The following is an 18,210-nucleotide window of genomic DNA, read 5'->3' on the forward strand; positions in this document are numbered from 1 at the left end:
TTCAAAAGTGGGCAGGGAGCGGGGAAGGGCTCTGGGCTGGGGGCTGGGGGCAGAGATCTCACCACAACAGTCTGGGGGCACTTCTCTCTCTCTCTCTCTCTCTCTCTCTCTCTCTCTCTCTCTCTCTCTCTCTCTCCCTCCCTCCCTTGTTCCCCTGCTTCTTACCTGAGCATTTTTATCCAGTAGCTCCATGGTGCCTGCATTTCTGAAGTCTATGCTGGCCTGAGACAAACCAGGTCATGATCTTGACTAATATCCTTGTTCCTCCTGTGAAGGACAAGAGAGCCTCCCCCCACCCTGGAGGTGCCTCTGGAGAGGAACAAGAGCATCTGCCTCTTTGCTGGGCCTGAGAAGCTCTTTCTATGTGCGGGGGTCTGGCTACGGTTTGAGGTCACTCTTGTAGAGTGACAGCTGCTTATCAAATGCAGCCCAAGTGTGACCTCAAACCATAGCCAGACTCAAAAAGCAAAGGCCTCCAGAAGCTCCCTGGGCTCAGTGGGACGTTGCCCTTTGGCCTGACATGCCCCGTTCCAGAGCCACCACCTGTTCTATGACTTTTCCTTTTCAGCGAATGCCACAACTCGACAGACAGAATAAAAGTCAGGGTCTGGGATGAGGATGACGACATCAAATCTCGGGTGAAGCAGCACTTCAAAAAAGAATCAGATGACTTCTTGGGGCAAACCATTATCGAAGTGAGAACCCTCAGCGGAGAAATGGACGTTTGGTACAACCTTGGTAGGCAATACTCTTGTTACAAGCAAAGTCTCCCCAGGGGAAAGGGGCTCCCTTTGCCAGTGGCCAGAGTCAGACACAAAATGTCGAAGCATGTGGGAATGTTCAGGGTGGCAGGAGAGGATATATTGTTTATTAATATCCTTCCTAACTTGCACTAGCAAGTTCCTTATGTAGAAGAGTTACATTCCCCTTTCTTACATGCACAGCAGATAGCTGGTTGCAGGCTCGTTAGAACCTCAGCCTCAGATTGAACTGTGCATTCCCGGTAAGTTCCCTTGAATCCCTCTTAAAAGAATAAAGACACCACAATCCTATTCATAGTCAACAGAAAGTAAGTTTACTCACATTCAGGCAGTACACAGTATCAATCCTGAAGGCAGGCTTAAAAACTTAAAGTTACAAATAGCCACATGTGGATTTACCCCATATGGGGAACAGTCCCGGTGCTGCTGCTGGCTGCAACCAACAGAGCAGTCCTAGCTGGAAGCAGATGAAAGGAGAAAGAGATAAAAGAAGGGAGGGGTGTTGCGTGGACAGGTAAGGTCATGCCCACCTCTGGTCACATGCAAGAGGAAGGATGATCCAGGCCAGGAGGAACAAGAAGTCTCGACTGGCTGGACCAAACATTCCCTTGCATGTCCACTCTAGCATTACGAGGAATGTTGTACTTGACTGCTACCTGTGGACCACATCCCACAAAGCAGGCGTTTCTTTCCTAGCCTTGTTTACCCCTAACCCAAGTCCATCACCTCCATCTTTGGTGGTCTTGAAGATCCTGGCCAAGGCACAGACACGCAACCTTTTTTTCTTTCCCTTCTTTCACCTCCTTCTTGTTCAGACAAGGTGATTTTAAAGCATTGTATGGAGCGACACACACACACTCATTTTCTGATTCACACAGATCATTCCTGGGTGTGTCAGACCTCTTGCTTTGTCTCATTGGTTTCAAGAGGGCGTTCACAGAAAATGTTCCCAGGCCTTTTGAGCTTCTCCACCACCCACCATGCGCACACAGCTTTGGATCGGGAGGAGGGCAGAACTGTTGCTCCTCTTGCAGGAATGCTTTGCCCGTGGCCAAAATTACTTGCACAAAAGCAGTGACATCTGCTTGTGGCAGCATTTGGTCCTCTCAGCTGCCAACAATCGCTTCTTTGGCCACAGCCGATGTCTTTCTTTCCTCCTCTCCTCCCCCGCCTGCTTTTACTAGACAAACGAACTGATAAATCTGCTGTCTCCGGAGCCATTCGGTTGAAGCTCAACGTTGAGATAAAAGGAGAGGAGAAGGTAGCCCCTTATCATGTGCAATACACCTGCTTACATGAGGTATGTGGTGGAATGGGACTTTTCCTTCATGCGCATAGCCCAGTGGTTGCTCGCGAGGAGCCTGGCGGTGACTCTCAGGGGGAGAAGTCTCTGTGGCTGAGAGAGGAAGGCCAGGCAGGGCCCATAGGTGGGTGGCTGTGTGCAGAGTCTACAAGATGGCAGACTGATCAGGACTGGTAGGGGGTAAGAAGCTGAGGAGGGGACGAGGGGGCTTGTGCCAAGGTCAGGAAATGAGGGGGCCAAATCGCTCCTGGCATTCCAGGAGGATGTTTTTGGGCTCTAAGCTTTTCTCAGACCTCATTCGTCCAAAGATCCCTGTAACAAGCAAATAGGATGTGAAATTAATGAAAGTTTGGAGGAAATGTGAGCATAATACAGCCCTGTCTTCTCCAGTGGCACCTGGAGGTTGAAATTTCCAATTAAGGTGAAAAATGTGTTCCCTTCAGAACCTCTTCCATTACTTGACTGAGGTGAAGTCAAGCGGGGCTGTGCAGATCCCTGCAGTCAAAGGAGACGAGGCCTGGAAGGTCTACTTTGAAGAAGCCGCCCAAGAGATCGTTGACGAGTTTGCAATGCGTTATGGCATCGAATACATCTACCAAGCGATGACGTAAGTAGCACAGCATGTTGAACTGGGAGCAGAGCTGCTGGCAGCCAGGGCGGATTGGGAGGGCGGCGACTGCTGCTGCAAATGAGTTGCTGAGCTCCCATGAAGAGTAGGAGCTGCAGATCCATTTTCAAAAAATTATTTTGACACACCAAGTTGGTTTTATTCCAGCATCAAAATGCAAGTTCTTAATGCCGTCCTTTTAGGTATGCCTGGGGAAAGTGTAAAGCTCTTTGTAAAGACTTTGAAAGCATTGTGGTATTTGCATACTAAATATTTTTTGCAGTGCAGGTGAGCTGCTCCTGAACTAGTGCCATCACCCAAGGCAACTGAGGGCTTTTTCAATGCACAAAAGCAAAATATCCGTTCCATTTGCCAGAAAGAAATCTTTCAACCCAGAGATGTGAAGGGATGCCCCACATATCTCATTGCACACCCACAATCACAAGGTCTGCCCCCTCCATTTCAGCTGTTTGTGTGTGCTCCAAGGGCGGCGGCTGCTGCCCCTGTTGCAACACATGGGATCAGCACCCTTGCCTAGCTCTCAGGAAACTTAAACTTTGGTTTGAGCTTCTCCAGCTATAACTCAGAGGAAAGAAGACAAAACCACAGTACTTCGCAATCTCCCCTGAGGAATATGGATGACTTCCTCCCCTTGCTGGCCTGAGGCTTTTTCTTCCGTCAAATGCACTGTGTATGGGGCATTGCTGTGTCCCAAATGCTTTTAAGAAACCAACTCATGAATCCTTTGCCTCCCTCCACCAGTTTGCTCATTGGGTGATTTATTTCACCTTCCCCGCCCCCTGCCCCAAGAAACAGAAGGCATCATGTGTGGTTGTCCCTGTGATCCCCCTTTCATCCTCACAACGGCCCTGTGAGGTCAGCTAGGCTGAGAGTCAGAGTGACTGGCCTGAAGCTTCACAGCTAAGCAGGAATTTGAATTTGACTCTCACGGGTCTAACACTTGCTCTGTTACTCCAAGTTGCCTTTTGCCATCCCTGTGCTTTGCAATTCTGGTTGTTAGCCATCAGAATTCCATTACTTAAGCTTGGTTTGTTGGGCATTGTCAAATGAGCATCTGGATCAGGGGTGGGTAGGGTTGCAGTTTGCCCTGTATTTCCCCTATTTCCACTCTGCTCCTGTTTCTTTCTCTCTCTCTCTCTCTCTCTCTCTCTCTCTCTCTCTCTCTCTCTCTCTTTAAGGAGCCTCTTCAAATACCCATTCCACTCCTATAGGAAAGGCATTGCTGTGTTGGCTGAAAAAGCCACCTCCTGTTCCATTCTTTTCCTTTTTTCTCATTGCTACCACTCCTCGCCCCAGCCCCAGGGAGTAGCAAACCAAGGCACAGCTTTCATGTTGTTTTTTCCAGTTCCCTGCAGCTTCAGCTGGGTTAAGGTGGCCATCCACAGAGCAGCAGCCTGGGAGCGCCAGACCCCATCCCTCAGGGAGCAACAGGTTCCAGGGCTCTACAGACAAGTGGTTTGTGCCAGTGTAGTCCAGAAGGCCCAGTTCTGAACATACTTACCTACATGGTATTTGAGAGAGGAGGGTGGGGGAAAAGTAGCTCCCTAAAGGTAAAGGTAAAGGCACCCCTGCCCGTACAGGCCAGTCTTGACAGACTCTGGGGTTGTGCGCCCATCTCACTTAAGAGGCCAGGGGCCAGCGCTGTCCGGAGACACTTCCGGGTCACGTGGCCAGCGTGACATCGCTGCTCTGGCGAGCCAGAGCCGCACACGGAAACGCCGTTTACCTTCCCGCTGGTAAGCGGTCCCTATTTATCTACTTGCACCCGGAGGTGCTTTCGAACTGCTAGGTTGGCTCCCTAGAAGGTGTGAAATTTCAACACCTGGTGCTGACTCAATACAGCTGCACACTTCTGTTGCTGAAAACGACTACTCCATGCAAACCAGGAAGTGACTTCTCCAGACAATGGAACAACTCTTTTTTTCTTATCCCCTGGGTGACGCGAATGCCATTAGGCAGTTGAATGTACATGTGTACTGCATCCATTTCCCTCCCACCCATCCACCTCTGCCCCAGGAGCTGGCAACCCACGGTATGCCACTGGTGAAAGGTTATGTATTTCAACTCTGGGTAGGAAAGCACAGACAGATTTACAAATTCCTCTCTCTCTCTCTCTCTCTCTCTCTCTCTCTCTCTCTCTCTCTCTCTCTGCTCTTTACAAATTCCTCTGTGTGTGTGTGTGTGTGTGTGTGTGTGTATGAGAGAGTGAGAGGGCCTATCTGGTTTAACTGCAATGGAATGTAAAGGATTGCTTTGAAGTCATTTCAGCACCAAGTAGAAAAGGAACCCACCCCAACATCACTCTGCCCGCCACTGTCCTGTCCTGTATTTTACCAGAACAAAAGTGGCAATCCTATAAGCACACACAAACACCCCGCATGAAGCTGCTATTGGCACGAAAACAATCAGTTGGAGAGGGCATGGCCAAAAAGCAAAAGGGGAAGGAGGCTCCGCCACTGCCCCATCTCTGCCCACCCAGCATCCTCCAGGAGAAGTTGGGTTTTGACATTCAAGCTGTGAAAGGTCATTCCAAATCTCTCCAAGTTCAGTTTTGTGGTTTTAAAGACTGTCTTCATTTCACACTGTTCTGGTCATTCTGGGCTTGGTGGATCCCCTGTTCTGCAGCTGGGGGCCCCCATCTCGCTAGCAGAGCTTCAGCCTGCCCATCTGGTCTCCCTCCTAGGCATTTCTCCTGCCTGTCTTCCAAGTACATGTGTCCCGGTGTCCCGGCAGTCATGAGCACTCTGCTGGCCAACATTAATGCCTTCTACGCTCACACCACGGCCACAACCAACGTCTCTGCCTCGGACCGATTTGCGGCCACCAACTTTGGGGTAGGTGCTGCTTTCTTCTGCTTCTCCTTGTTTGTTTTCAGTCCACGTTCCCCCGGGGGAAATGCTCCTTCACCCGCAGTCCCTGAGGCATCAAGACCACCAAGACTTGACTCTGGCTTATATTTCTGTGTCACACTGAAGTGCATCTTTGCAATTTGATCTCCAAGGGTGGAGCTGTATTGTTTTTCTTGTTCGATTTGTGAGTCCCCAGTGTAAGTCTGATGGTTCTCATCTTTGCTCCCCACTCCCTTCTCTTTGTAATATTTGTAACTGAAAACCGTGGCTGCTGCTTCAGGAGCCAACTAAGGGCTGGAACCAGACCAAAAAGAAACAAAACGATAAATGAACGGGTAGCTTAAAAGAGAAGAAATAAGACAAGGAACTGCAATGAAATTTGAGCTGGCTGGATCGAAGATGTTTATGTGAACACCTTTTATGGGTATTATGCCTTGCTGTGATGTGGATTTTTGTTATGCTCTAAATTAGTCTTGTTCCTCAACACACACACACACCAAGTTACTAGCCCTCAGGGTAGTATTTTTTATTTATTTATTTTGTTACGTTCATATCATCCTCCATGGAGCTCAAGGTGGCATTCGTGGCTCTCTTCCTCCCCATTTTATTCACACAACAACCCTGTGAGGTAGGCAAGGCTGAGGTGAGTGCCGGGTCACCCAGTGGGCTTTGTGGCTGAGTGGGGATTGGACCCCGGACTCTCAAGGTCTCAGGCCAACACTCCAACCAATATGGCACCACTGCTTCTTCTAGTATAAGGTTACCAGACATCCCCGTTTCCCAGGGACAGTCCTCAGATTTACAAACCCGTCCCCTGACAAAATCCATCTATTTTGTAGGAAGTTGGAAAGTGTCCCCAGATTCATTTAAAAAAATCTGGTAACCCCATTCTAGTAAAAAGAAGAATTGTGCAGGCTAGACCAAGAACCCAGCATGTTGGTGCAGTAGCCTTTGTGGCTGGCCACCCAGAACTTCTCTGGCTAAGAAACCAGCTGTGGAAAACGAGATATATGTTTTTAAAAGACTGCAAAGGGTCTGATGATAATAATAATAATAATAATAATAATAATAATAATAATAATAATAATAATAATTTATTTATACTCCACCCATCTGGCTGGGTTTCCCCAGCCACTCTGGGCAGCTTCCAACAGAATATTAGAATACAATAATCTATTAAACATTAAAAGCTACCCTAAACAGGGCTGTCTTCAGATGTCTTGTAGTTGTTTGGTAGTTGTTTTTCTCTGGTAGTTGTTTTTCTCTTTGACATCTGGTGGGAGGGTGTTCCACAGGGCAGGCACCACTACCGAGAAGGCCCTCTGCCTGGTTCCCTGTAACTAGGCTTCTTGCGGCGAGGGAACTGCCAGAAGGCCCTCGGCGCTGGACCTCAGTGTCCGTGCAGAATGATGGGGGTGGAGACGCTCCTTCAGGTATACTGGGCCGGGGCCGTTTAGGGCTTTAAAGGTCAGCATCGACACTTTGAATTGGGCTTGGAAACATACTGGAAGCCAGTGTAGGTCTTTCAAGACGGTGTTATGTCTGAGCCCCTCCCAGCACTCTTGTTGGCTGGGGGCGGGGGGAATGAGGGGTGTGACCTCAATCCAAAATAAAACCTCCACAGTCTTCTTTATGTTTCACCCCCAATGATCTCGATGTGAATAAAGCATTACTTTCAATAACAAGAGAAGAGACTTCAGTGCTCAGCTGCCAGGAACAAAGAGTGACAAGGCTAAGGAAAGGACATCCCCCCTCCCACACACACAAAAGCCAGAAAATAGAGTGACTCTCTCTCACCCCCAGCACACCCAGACAAATTCTCTGTCATAACTCAGTTCCGCAGGGTTAGCAGGCTTATCACAAACTGTTTGGGAGCCTGTAGAAAGCCTTTCTCCCACCTTTGATTTCGCGTGATTTCACGGCCGCCTGGGAGGTTCATTGTAGTTTTTGGAAACAAAAGTCTCACCCACCACCCCAGTGGCCCAGTCCCCTGTTCCGAACTCCCGTTCCCTCTTGTTCGGAACATGTTTATCTTAATCTCCGCAAGCTAAAGTCCTCTCTCCGAAGTTAATGCTAATTTGCCTTTGACGCAAATGCCAATCCAATTTGGCGTTCAACAGATGGATATCAAGCCTGGCCATCAGCAGGGAATGTAGCCCTGAGTTCAGGGACAGCGCTTGGCTCGTCTTCGTTTCCTAAAATCAAACTCTTCCAAATATCCTGTGGATCAGGAAAACCTAAAAATAGCTGGGGAGGGGGGAAATATTGCATTGGCTTTTATTTAGTTATACAATCAATGTTCACACATCAATTCTGGTACTCTTAAAAAAAAATATTGGTGACATCAACATTAATATTATTATTACTATCATTACATTTGTATCCAATCTTTATTGCAATGAGCTCTAGGCAGCACTCCTGGTTCTTTCTGATTTTATCCTCATGACAATCTGTGTGGTCAGTAGGGCTGAAAAATGCTGCCAGGGATCAAATCCAAGACCTTTTTATGCAAAGCAGGTGCTTAATCACTGGGCTATGCTCCCTGCAAATTAAAATTCTTCTGAAGGGAGTAGTTGTGGTTTCAGGGGTGGACTAGAGGATCATTGCAGACCCTTCCAACTCTGCAATTCTACAATTCTATGCAGCAGCCGCAGCAAAGTCCCAGGAGTCCTGGCTTTGTGGAGAGGTGGCTCTGCCTCACAAGTGCTCCAGCCCCCAGCTCCGTTAATTTCCAGCCTTGGGCTTTTCTGGAGGATGCCTGAAGAACCTCCTTGCTGCTTCTAGCTTTTGCAACCTCTTCAGCAGGAGCCAGAAGGGCGGAGGAGCCAGCCATCTACTGTATTTGCACTCCAGAGTGCTGTAGTTGTGACCAAGTCAATGTCTTACCTGCAACTCTCTGTGCTGTTGTTTTCCCACGCAGAGAGAAAAGTTCATTAAACTGCTGGATCAGCTGCACAATTCATTGAGGATTGACCTCTCCAAATATAGGGTAGGTACAGCAACCCCCTTTCGCCCACCGCTTTTGACTGACGTGGGGCTTCTCTTGATAACCTGTTTAGAGCACGTTCATCCTAGTTTGCTTGCACAAAGCTTCGGAGGATTTCTGTAATGTGTGGCCTTTCCTGAGCATTTGTTCTCATTTGCTAGCACCTTCCCATTGACTTGTTAGCGCACCTTTTAATGCATTTCTCCACCATTTTTCAAATTGCAAAAAAGTATGCTGTTGTTTTTAAATAGATTTGTCGCACCAGGGATGCAACCAATTGTGTACAACTAAATTTCTGGCCTGTGATGGATGGTTCCTCCAGGGCCCAGTGTTAGAAATTCAGATAGTTTCTCAAATGGCTCCTTAAACCAGGGTTACAAGCACCAAAACGGAATGCCTAGTTGCCTTTTGGGGCCAGACGGCTCAAAAGTCGTATTTTTCAGCACGACTTTTTGGTTTCTGAAATTCGTTTTGATTCTGCAGATAAAATATAATGGGTGGAATTCTACAGGATGTGTTGCTAATGTGTGAAAACAGTCCAGATCCAAGAATCTCCAGGCATGCACCTCTAGACGGTGGAGTTGTCTGGCGCCACCCTGGCACCCAGGCATTTTGACTTGGTTGCCAGTGGCCAATTAGCCAGGTGCAAAATATTCCTGATGACTGGCAAATTTCAAACTGCTGCTCCAGGCCATGTCACTCCTTTGTGGGACAGCTTTAGGCACAGGAAAGGAAATGTAGGCCTGTGCAATTAGAGCACTCTGTCACCTTCACATAACTTATCCATTTAAAAATAAATAAGTAGACTTTTGTGGTTAGGAGAGGGCAAGCACTGAAAAGCGAGGGATGAACAAAAGATGAAGGAACAGAGGCATAAGCTCCCCCACAAGCAAATCAGAAAAAAGCTCAGCAAAGACTAGGCTTTGTCTAACCCCCAGGTAAGCTTTGTGCCCGGCAAATTAGGATGAATGGTCAGGAGGCAGGTCATATGGAGGAAAGGTGAATCCCACAAAGTACAGTATCTTATATGGAGGTTCAGTTCCAAGGGTTCTGCATATATGGCAAAAGGCATATACTCAAACTGCCGTGCCCAGGCATCCCTAGCCTAAAAGCTCTTTTTGCACTCAGTGTTCCCGGCACTAAAAGAGCTTTTAAGCTTTCTGCCTTGCTTGCAGGGCAAAACCTGCTCAGTGTGCTGTCTCCGGAAGGCTAGGGATGCTGGCATGAGATCTCGTGGGAATTCAGAGAAGCCTTGCAAAATCTTGTGAGCAGTGTGGTTTTTTTTCTTTAAAAAAAACGTTTAGGGGTACTCTCATTTTGACTCAAGAAAAATCACCATTTTATAGTTCAAATTGGGGGAAATAAAGACAGTAAATGGACAAAAGTACAAAGATTTACAAAATGTTTAGGGGTATGCGTACCACTGCGTCCCCCCCAGGAAAAAAGCACTGCTTGTGAGAGCATCCCAAAATCAGCACCCGAAAAGAAAGGCAGAGAGTTTCACAACTCTTTTCGTGCTGGGAAAACCCGGTGCAAAAAGAGCTTTTAAGTTATCTGCCTTGCTTCCATTTAACTTATGGAATTTCAACCAGCCTTCCTTCAACCATATATATTTGAAATCACTCATTTAAATGTGTGAGATGCAACCATGCCGTACTTATAATCTAGAGAAAACCTTGAGTTTAATTCAATCTGTGCTGGAGAGATGGGCTGAATGGGGGGGGGCACAGACTGACCGAATCTCTCCTGGATGGGCATAGGTGGGGTGTTCCTATCTGCTGTTTAGTGATTTTGGGCACCTGAGCACTGTTTTGGGCACCTGACAGGGACAAGACAAATGTCTCTCGGCTTCCCTTCCAAAATTGTGGTGTGGTTTTCTTTGGCACAAAAAGCAAGATGAGCTTTGTGGAGGGGAGAGAGTGGGAAGATTTTGCCTCCTCCCTTGCAATGGTTCTCGCAGAAAAGTCACAACACGGAGGTGGCAAAATGTGCATTGGAGCAAGGAACTCCCCAAGTCACATCCAAACCCTGCTGGCAAAGCTTAAGAATAATAGGGAAGATTTAAATGACACATCTTGTATGCATTTGCAAGAGTAACTTTTCAAGGCCTGAGAGGGAGACTGTGCATCTTGCATGTGGTGCTTGAGGCAAAGTGCCCTTCCCTATTTCACCAGCTGCTGCTCATCCCAGCAGGAAAGATCTGGTGGTGCAAAGGCATTTCCCCACACTTCCCAGAGGAGGAGAAAGGTTCTCCCCACTTACCAGCTTGGGTGCTATTTCTCTGCCAAACCCCAACAGGGAGCTGAGAGGAAGCCCACCCTTGGCCATCTCTGATGTGCCCTGAAGCACAAATCCCGCTTCTTCTCCCAGCGAAGCCATTGCAAGAGCGATGCTTTCCACCATTTCTCATCCTGCTGGCTCCGTGCCTGCTTGCTGCCAGAGCGGGGTGTTGACTCCAGGGACACCCGGAGCCTGGCTCTGTTGACTTGCTGGCTGTCAAAACCCCGACGGTTTTGTTCTCTACATTTTCTGTTCTGTTTGCGTGCCAGGATAATTTCCCTGCCACCAGCCCTGAGAGGCTTCAAGACCTGAAATCAACCGTGGATCTGCTAACAAGCATTACATTTTTCCGCATGAAGGTAATTCCAGCTCTTGTTCTAGACATTTATTTACCATAATGTGCTCCTCGAGACCACCAGGATCAATCTCTCAGTGCTTTGCGGTGGCAGCTGGGGGGGGGCATGTTTCCCTTGGGGAAGGGGAGGGTTGCTTGATGACTTCAAAATCCTCCACAGAATCTCCCAACTGTGAATCAGGCAAGGGGAGGGGGAGGGAGTGACTCAAAAGAGCTGGTTTGAATGTTTCCCACATATAGTAAAATGATGAAATTTAGTATGAGTAAGATGCTGTTTTCTCGTTTGACCAGAAATCATAAACTGTAAAACAGGGGGACATTGTTATTTAGAATGTTCTCACTCCCTAAGGTTCCTCTGAGTCCACCGTCTTGCCCCCAAAACCACTCTGGGCCTTGTGCAGGGAGGGGGGCTGCTTCTAAACCCCCTCTCTTCTGATGAAAACAAATTTCCGTCTCCCCCCCCCCATCACCTTGGAAATTGACAAGTAGCATCCTTAAGTTACAAGAAAAAAAAATATTCTGAATCCCAGAAGCCAGAACAGCAAGAGGGATTGCTGTGCAGCGAAAGCAGCGATCCCTCTTGCTGTTCTGGCTTCTGGGATAGCTGCGCAGCCTGCATTCGCTCCATAAGACGCACACACATTTCCCCTCACTTTTTAGGAGGGAAAAAGTGAGTCTAATAGAGCAAAAAATACGGTATCATCGCTGAGAGATTCTGGGGTGTTGAGGCTCAAAATACTGCCTGCACACCTGGTAAGAGTTGGCCCAGTAATTTGGCAAGAGACAGCTCTGCAGACTTTGAAGCCAGCTGCTGCTTGTACTCTGGCCCATGGATTCTGTGTGATGCTCCTCAGGTCCTGGAACTGCAGAGTCCGCCCCGAGCCAGTGCTGTTGTGAAGGACTGCGTCCGAGCCTGCTTGGATTCCACGTACAAATACATTTTTGACAACTGCTATGAGCTTTACTCTCAGCTAATGGACCAGGTAAGCTTTGAATCCCTTTGCAGCCCCTGCAATCATCTGGCATTGCTGGAAAGCCCTGTTAGCAGAGCTCTCCTCTCTCTCCTGCCCAGCCTGGCTTTGAAGGCCCTTTCCAGAGGGTGGCAAGCAAGGGCATTAGCCAGAGTCCCAAGACCAGCACTGGGCCCATGGCCGCCCAGGCAGTCACTGGGCTCCTAAAATATAGCAAAAGTAGCCCAAGGGGGCATGTCTGTGGAGGGAGTTCATCCTTCGAGCTGCACCACAAATTATTTACACCCTGCCAATAATCTGGCTGGGTTTGGCCTTGCCCACTTGCACCATGATGTACAGATTGCTGGAGCCAGTTTTATCTTTGACCTGCAAGCCCTGAGCACAAACCACTGCAAGAGAGGAGCGAGAGAAAGAAAGAAAGAAAGAAAGAAAGAAAGAAAGAAAGAAAGAAAGAAAGAAAGAAAGAAAGAAAGAGGGAGAGGGGGGTGGGGGGATGTAAGCTGATAAAACCAGGCCTGGCCAATGGCCAGTGGTAAGCTGACCAATAGTTTCCCCAGCCACTCTGGGCAGCTTAAAGCACATATAAAAACATAGTAAAACATCAAACGTTAAAAGCTTCCCAATACAGGGCTATCTTCATATGTCTTCTAAAAGTTATGTAGTTCTTAATCTCTTTGACACCTGATGGGAGGGCATTCCAGAGGAAGGGCACCACTGCTGAGAAGGCCCTCTGCCTGGTTCCCTGTAACCTCACAGTGAAGGAACTGCCAGAAGCTGGAGCTGGACCTCAGTGTCCGGGCTGAACCATAGGGGTGGAGAGACTCCTTCAGGTATACAGGGCCAAGGCCGTTTAGGGCTTTAAAGGTCAGCCCCAACACTTTGAATTGTGCTCAGAAACATACTGGGGGAAAGGGAACCTCATCCACCTAATTTCTCAAGGTTCCTAGGGATGCCTGGGGATGAACCTCCTCAATGCCATAGCTTAATGAAGGAACTCGCTCTCTACAGAGCAGGAATGAGGGGTGGTTCTGTAGATGTTTGGGTCCCAGATGATGGGCAGTAGACCAAGTAGGCTTCCTATGTGCAAGTATGGGTGGCTGCTGGGATTTGCTGCTGATCACCAGCCTTTCAGATTGATACCTACTGCTGAGATCATGGCACTGGGAATGCCACAGGGTTGAACCACAATCCTCTCCCTCCCATATGCTTCTGAAATGAAAGGGTCTTGGGGCATGATGAACCACAATAGACTCTGCACAATAGGAATACCAGTCCTTTAGTGGAGGACCCTCACCTCCATGCCCTGTTTGTGGGGGCATCCCACCCTCCCGCTGCTCCAGTCAGACCCCGAGGCTGGATGAAGCTGCCTCTCTCACACTGTCACTGCTGGTTCCAGCAAGCTACGCTCTGCCTCATCCCAACCTGGCCTGCAATGAAATCACTGCAATAAAAGTGGAAATTGGCCATATTCCTTCCTCTCACCCTTCTAAAAGGAGGGATAATAGAGGGCAATAAAGAGACAGGCAGCCAAATTGCCAACAACCAAGATGTGATCAATTAAATGAGCATTGTAACAGTAAAAGTGTCCCCTTGCCTTTATGGAAGAAGAAATCGTGAAGGTTGCTCTTTGGCTGAGGTCTGCAATTGGAATCCTTTTTTTAATGGCGTCACCCAGGGATTGGCTTGTCTCTCACTTAACCAGTAAAAGAAGCCAGCGCTTGTTCCTTCCTGGCAACAGTTACCTCTTGACAAGCACAATGCGTGTGGTTCAGTTACCTCTTGTGTGAACCTGAAGGGGCCTGGTGCTCAGAACTGTCATTACAACCGGCTGCTTCTGACGCATAGCAAGAATTCAGTCATTGATGCAAAACAATGATAGCCCTTATCACTTATGAGTTGCCTCTGCCTGCCTTTATAGCCATCATTTTTCTCCCAGCTAATCTCTGAATGACATTCGGACACATTCCACAGTCACCTTCGCCATCAACTCGTGTTTACAAGGATCCAAGCAGCTCAGGCTGCGTGCCTCTTTGTGGATGTTAAAACAAAGGCAATATTTTGGAGTCTGAACCTTGTTTGGCATGAAAAAAGTACACCCAAGAGCTCAGAAAAATAGCTTGCTTTGAGCAGTGCTTTTCATGTCTAACTTTGGGTACATCCGGAGCAATTTGAATCATCATTACTCATGAGTAAGATGCAAACGAGGCCCATGTGTGTGAAATAAGGGAAGTATGTGACCTGCTAAAGTTCCCCAAGAGCAAAGGTAGCAGCGGTGGTGGCAGCAACAGCAGCAGCAACAACAACAACATTGGGAGGTCTTTCAGCAGCACCAGAAATCCTGGCAGAACGTTCCTTCTGAGAACAATCAGGGCAGCATGAAAGGGTCTGTATCCTGAGACTCCACAAGGTCCCAGGGCTTCCCCATCTCTTTTCAGCTGACTTGCCCTTCAGTTTTCTTTTGCTGGTTTTAACATTTGTTGCTTGCCATAAGTGCTGAGTAGCTGCAACCTTTGCCAGACAATGAAGCTGGATTCCAAGCAGCTGGAGGAGGTCTGGAGAGCACCCTGCTTTCCTTTTTCCAGGGAACACCCAAAATGGCTCACAGCATAAAGGAAAACGATCAATGCAACAGTATTGAAATAACAGCCCATGTGATTGCGCTCTCAGTAGTTCAACCGCTTTTCATGAGGCACCCCTGAAGTGATTTACAATATAATAATGCATATGAAACAATAGCATGTAAATTGCATTTCCATAACAACTTTTAAAAATAGATATAATTTTTTAATTTACTTAAAAATTTGATTTTTGTAAAAATGGTTTAAAAGAACAGCACAGAGATAAAATCACAGGATGGATGCTTGAGTCTGGAATTTCCTCCTTTGGTCCCTGGCTTTTTCCAGGGATGTTGTTACTGTGCTGTCCTCCTGTCCTTTTCTTGATCTGATTTGTGGTGTTTTCCTTTTTTGTTCTGCTGTCAAAGGCAGCCTTCAAGGGCATCTATCACTTTTAATCAAAAGCATCTTCTTGCCTGGCCCAGTCCATTTTAATGCTTCCTGTTCAGTGTGGCTGAGGCCTTGGCGATTAATAGCCCCTTAATGGCAGTGCTGGTTCCCAGGGGAAACCAGTAACTAAAACCCACCATCACTGCCTGGAGGAGGCAGCAGTGGCCCAGCTGTGCCATAAGCTCCTGTCCTCAGCAGTTGCCTGGATGAACAGCTCCTTGCACCTCCAGCAAGGCTGCAGCCATCACTGGGATCAGCTTTGACTTCCAACCAGCTGCTTGGCTTGCACTTGCGTCTTCTAAGGGAGAGCTGTGCCTAGAGAGAGGGATGTCTGAGGAATTGCTCTGCAGAGCATAATTGGGAGAGGCACTGCTCAGACCAACCATTGACACCGCAGGCGGTCAGGGTGGGTGTGTGTGTGGCCAAGGAGGGCAGTGCAGTGCTCAGCCTGGGCTCTCTTGCCTTCCCAGAGGCAGGCACTTCCAGCAATCCTGGCAAAGCCTGTTTTGCAGGGCTTTTTCTGCATCCTGCTTTTAGCAAAAGGGGGGGGGGACAGTGTTAATAGAAAAATAGAATGGACTCTTTCTCCTTTCCTTTTCCCAATAACAGGGTAAAAAGCAAGATATTCCTCGGGAGGAACAGGGTCCAACTACTCAGAATCTGGATTTTTGGACGCAGCTCATTACCCTCATGGTTACCATCATTGATGAAGACAAGATGGCCTACACTCCTGTCTTGAACCAGTAAGAAGGCGGGGGGGAGGGATAGACAGACATTTCCCAAGGCCTGCTGTGAGGTCACCCATAGAACACTGCTAGGAATAATCAGCGGAAGAAAAATTGTCTTTCCGCTGTAGCATTTTAGCTCCTTTTTGGGAGCCAGTGTGGTGTAGTGGTTAAGAGCGGTGGACTTGTAATCTGGTGAACCGGGTTTGCTTCCCCGCTCCTCCACCTGCAGCTGCTGGGTGACCTTGGGCCAGTCACACTTCTTTGAAGTCTCTCAGCCCCACTCACCTCACAGAGTGTTTGTTGTGGGGAAGGAAGGGAAAGGAGATTGTTAGCCGCTTTGAGACTCCTTAAGGGGAGCGAAAGGCGGGATATCAAGTCCAAACTCTTCTTCTTTTTAAATGTTTTGTTCACATCTGTAGACCTTAGGATGCTTGACTTTCTGTGCCAGACACCCTACTTTGCTGTATGCTTCCCCCATCCAAAAAAACACCACCCCACTACAAATGGTCATTAAGGAAGGAAAGTAGCGCTACTAGGTCAGTAGACCAGCCACAGGAATTGTGGTTGCAGGTAGGCAACCCACAACCCAGGAGTGGCCACTGTGTGGAGTAGCCACAGCAGCCACCATTGTTAAAGTCAGGTGGCCCCAGATCAAGAGCTAGCCTGATACCACCTGCTGACAAAACCACCCTCCCTTATGCTGATTTCCTTTCGGGAGTCAGCGCTGCCCTGGCTGGCGATCTTCCCCACCTTTGCACTCCCCAGTCCCTGGGAATTAAGGTAAACAAATAAAGAGGATATTTTTAAAATGCCAAATTTGCACAGCACTCCTGAAAGCAAAATAATCCGGAAAAGCTTATCTAGCAGTGAGCTAGGGAAAATGCATTAAGAGCTCATTCTTGCCCATCCCGTGGAGCTGCCATTGCCCTGACAAGCCTTGCAAAATCAGGAGCTGAGCATCTTTGGGCTGAGGGGCTGATGGTGAACTAGGCCTGACCCCAGCACCCTGCTGAAGCTCACTCAGGACCCTTTCCTAACTGTTCTGGTTGCCAGAATTGAGCTTCCTTCTGGCTTAAAGCCGTTCCTGCTTTCCTTGGGGGGCGCCAGCCCCACTGCCGCCCCTCCAGCTTCTCCCTGAGCTCTATTTAAATAGGAGCCCTCCCCAAAAGGGGGCATGCTCCTCCATGCAACCTCCAAATGAATACTGTATGGACTGTTGCCCACCCACAGCTCCAACAGTTCCAGTCCTGCCATCCCAGTCCAGTGGGCCTTTATGGGCCCAGAGGTTCAGAGGAACGTCGTAGAGCCTCCCTCCATCTCATCCATGGAAGGGATAGTTCTGTGCACACAAAGTGAAAGTGAACAGGTCCTCTTGCTTCACTTCTTATTTTCGTTATGTGTTTGTGGGGTGGGGGGACTGCCACTCCTTTAATTTATGTATATGATGGGAAGGCGGCCCTCTCAGTTGTTAAGTTTTCCCCACGTACAGGGCTGGTTTGCCCAGAGGAATGACCCCTCCCCATGGACGTAGCCAGAATTTTTGTTGGGGTGGCAAGCCTTTTCTTAATGAGGGCAGGCCTCTTGTTGGGGGGGCAGAATCTCAGTTAGCTATGTATTTTTATTTAATTTTATTGATTTACGGGGAGCAGCTGCCCCTCCCTGCCCCCCCCCCACTCCCGCGACCCTTTCCCACGTACAGCGATTGCCATGGGGAAATCTAAGGGACAGTGCAAGCCAGGGGGGCACCACTATGTTCCAGTCCCTTACCTTTGAGGGGTGTCTAGGGCTGAGGGGTGCCACTATAGCTCATGCCACCCTTGCCAGCAGGAGAACTGACGATGCCCCTCCGGTTGCTTTCTTCCAGGTTCCCTCAAGAGCTGAACATGGGCAAAGTCAGTTCAGAGATCATGTGGACCCTTTTTGCGCAGGACATGAAATACGCTTTGGAAGGTAGGGGGTGCAGATGCTCCCTAGCAGGGGGCTATTTCTATGTGGAGCAGCAGGTGGGATTGCGGTGATGTGGGGTGTTCACAGGAATGACCCAGCAAAGAAAATGGTACATTTAGTATTAACCAGTGTGGAGAGCTGGCCGGTCAAAACATCTTCATCCCCAGAAGCATTTGCCAGTGTAATAAAAGTGGTGAGTCTTTAGAGTTCTCCACAAAGGAGCAACGCAAGAGTAGAAAATATTCTTCCTGGAGCATCATGGGTGTTTGACGAAATAAGTCTTTGGCTGTTCACACTACACTTGGCCACATGAATTGGATTTATGTGCAGCTGAGAGGATGGTTCCTTCCATCATTGTCCTCTACTTTGAGAAGCTGGCCTTGCATCCCTTTCCTGT

General features: G+C 48.4%; 1 protein-coding gene across 1 annotated transcript in view; it reads left to right on the top strand.

Moving 5' to 3' along the window:
• UNC13C (unc-13 homolog C) overlaps window positions 1-18,210 on the top strand; it is a 130,585-nt gene that overhangs the window by 75,216 nt on the left and 37,159 nt on the right. Inside the window, exons 10-18 of the mRNA XM_081887843.1 lie at window positions 569-738; window positions 1,946-2,061; window positions 2,508-2,671; window positions 5,376-5,526; window positions 8,462-8,530; window positions 11,077-11,166; window positions 12,017-12,145; window positions 15,748-15,881; window positions 17,731-17,816. Coding sequence (XP_081743969.1) covers window positions 569-738; window positions 1,946-2,061; window positions 2,508-2,671; window positions 5,376-5,526; window positions 8,462-8,530; window positions 11,077-11,166; window positions 12,017-12,145; window positions 15,748-15,881; window positions 17,731-17,816 — 1,109 coding nt within the window. The remainder of the gene's footprint in view (window positions 1-568; window positions 739-1,945; window positions 2,062-2,507; window positions 2,672-5,375; window positions 5,527-8,461; window positions 8,531-11,076; window positions 11,167-12,016; window positions 12,146-15,747; window positions 15,882-17,730; window positions 17,817-18,210) is intronic.

This window comes from Podarcis melisellensis, assembly GCF_964234715.1.
Source record: "Podarcis melisellensis genome assembly, chromosome: 14".
Taxonomy (NCBI): Eukaryota; Metazoa; Chordata; class Lepidosauria; order Squamata; family Lacertidae; genus Podarcis; species Podarcis melisellensis.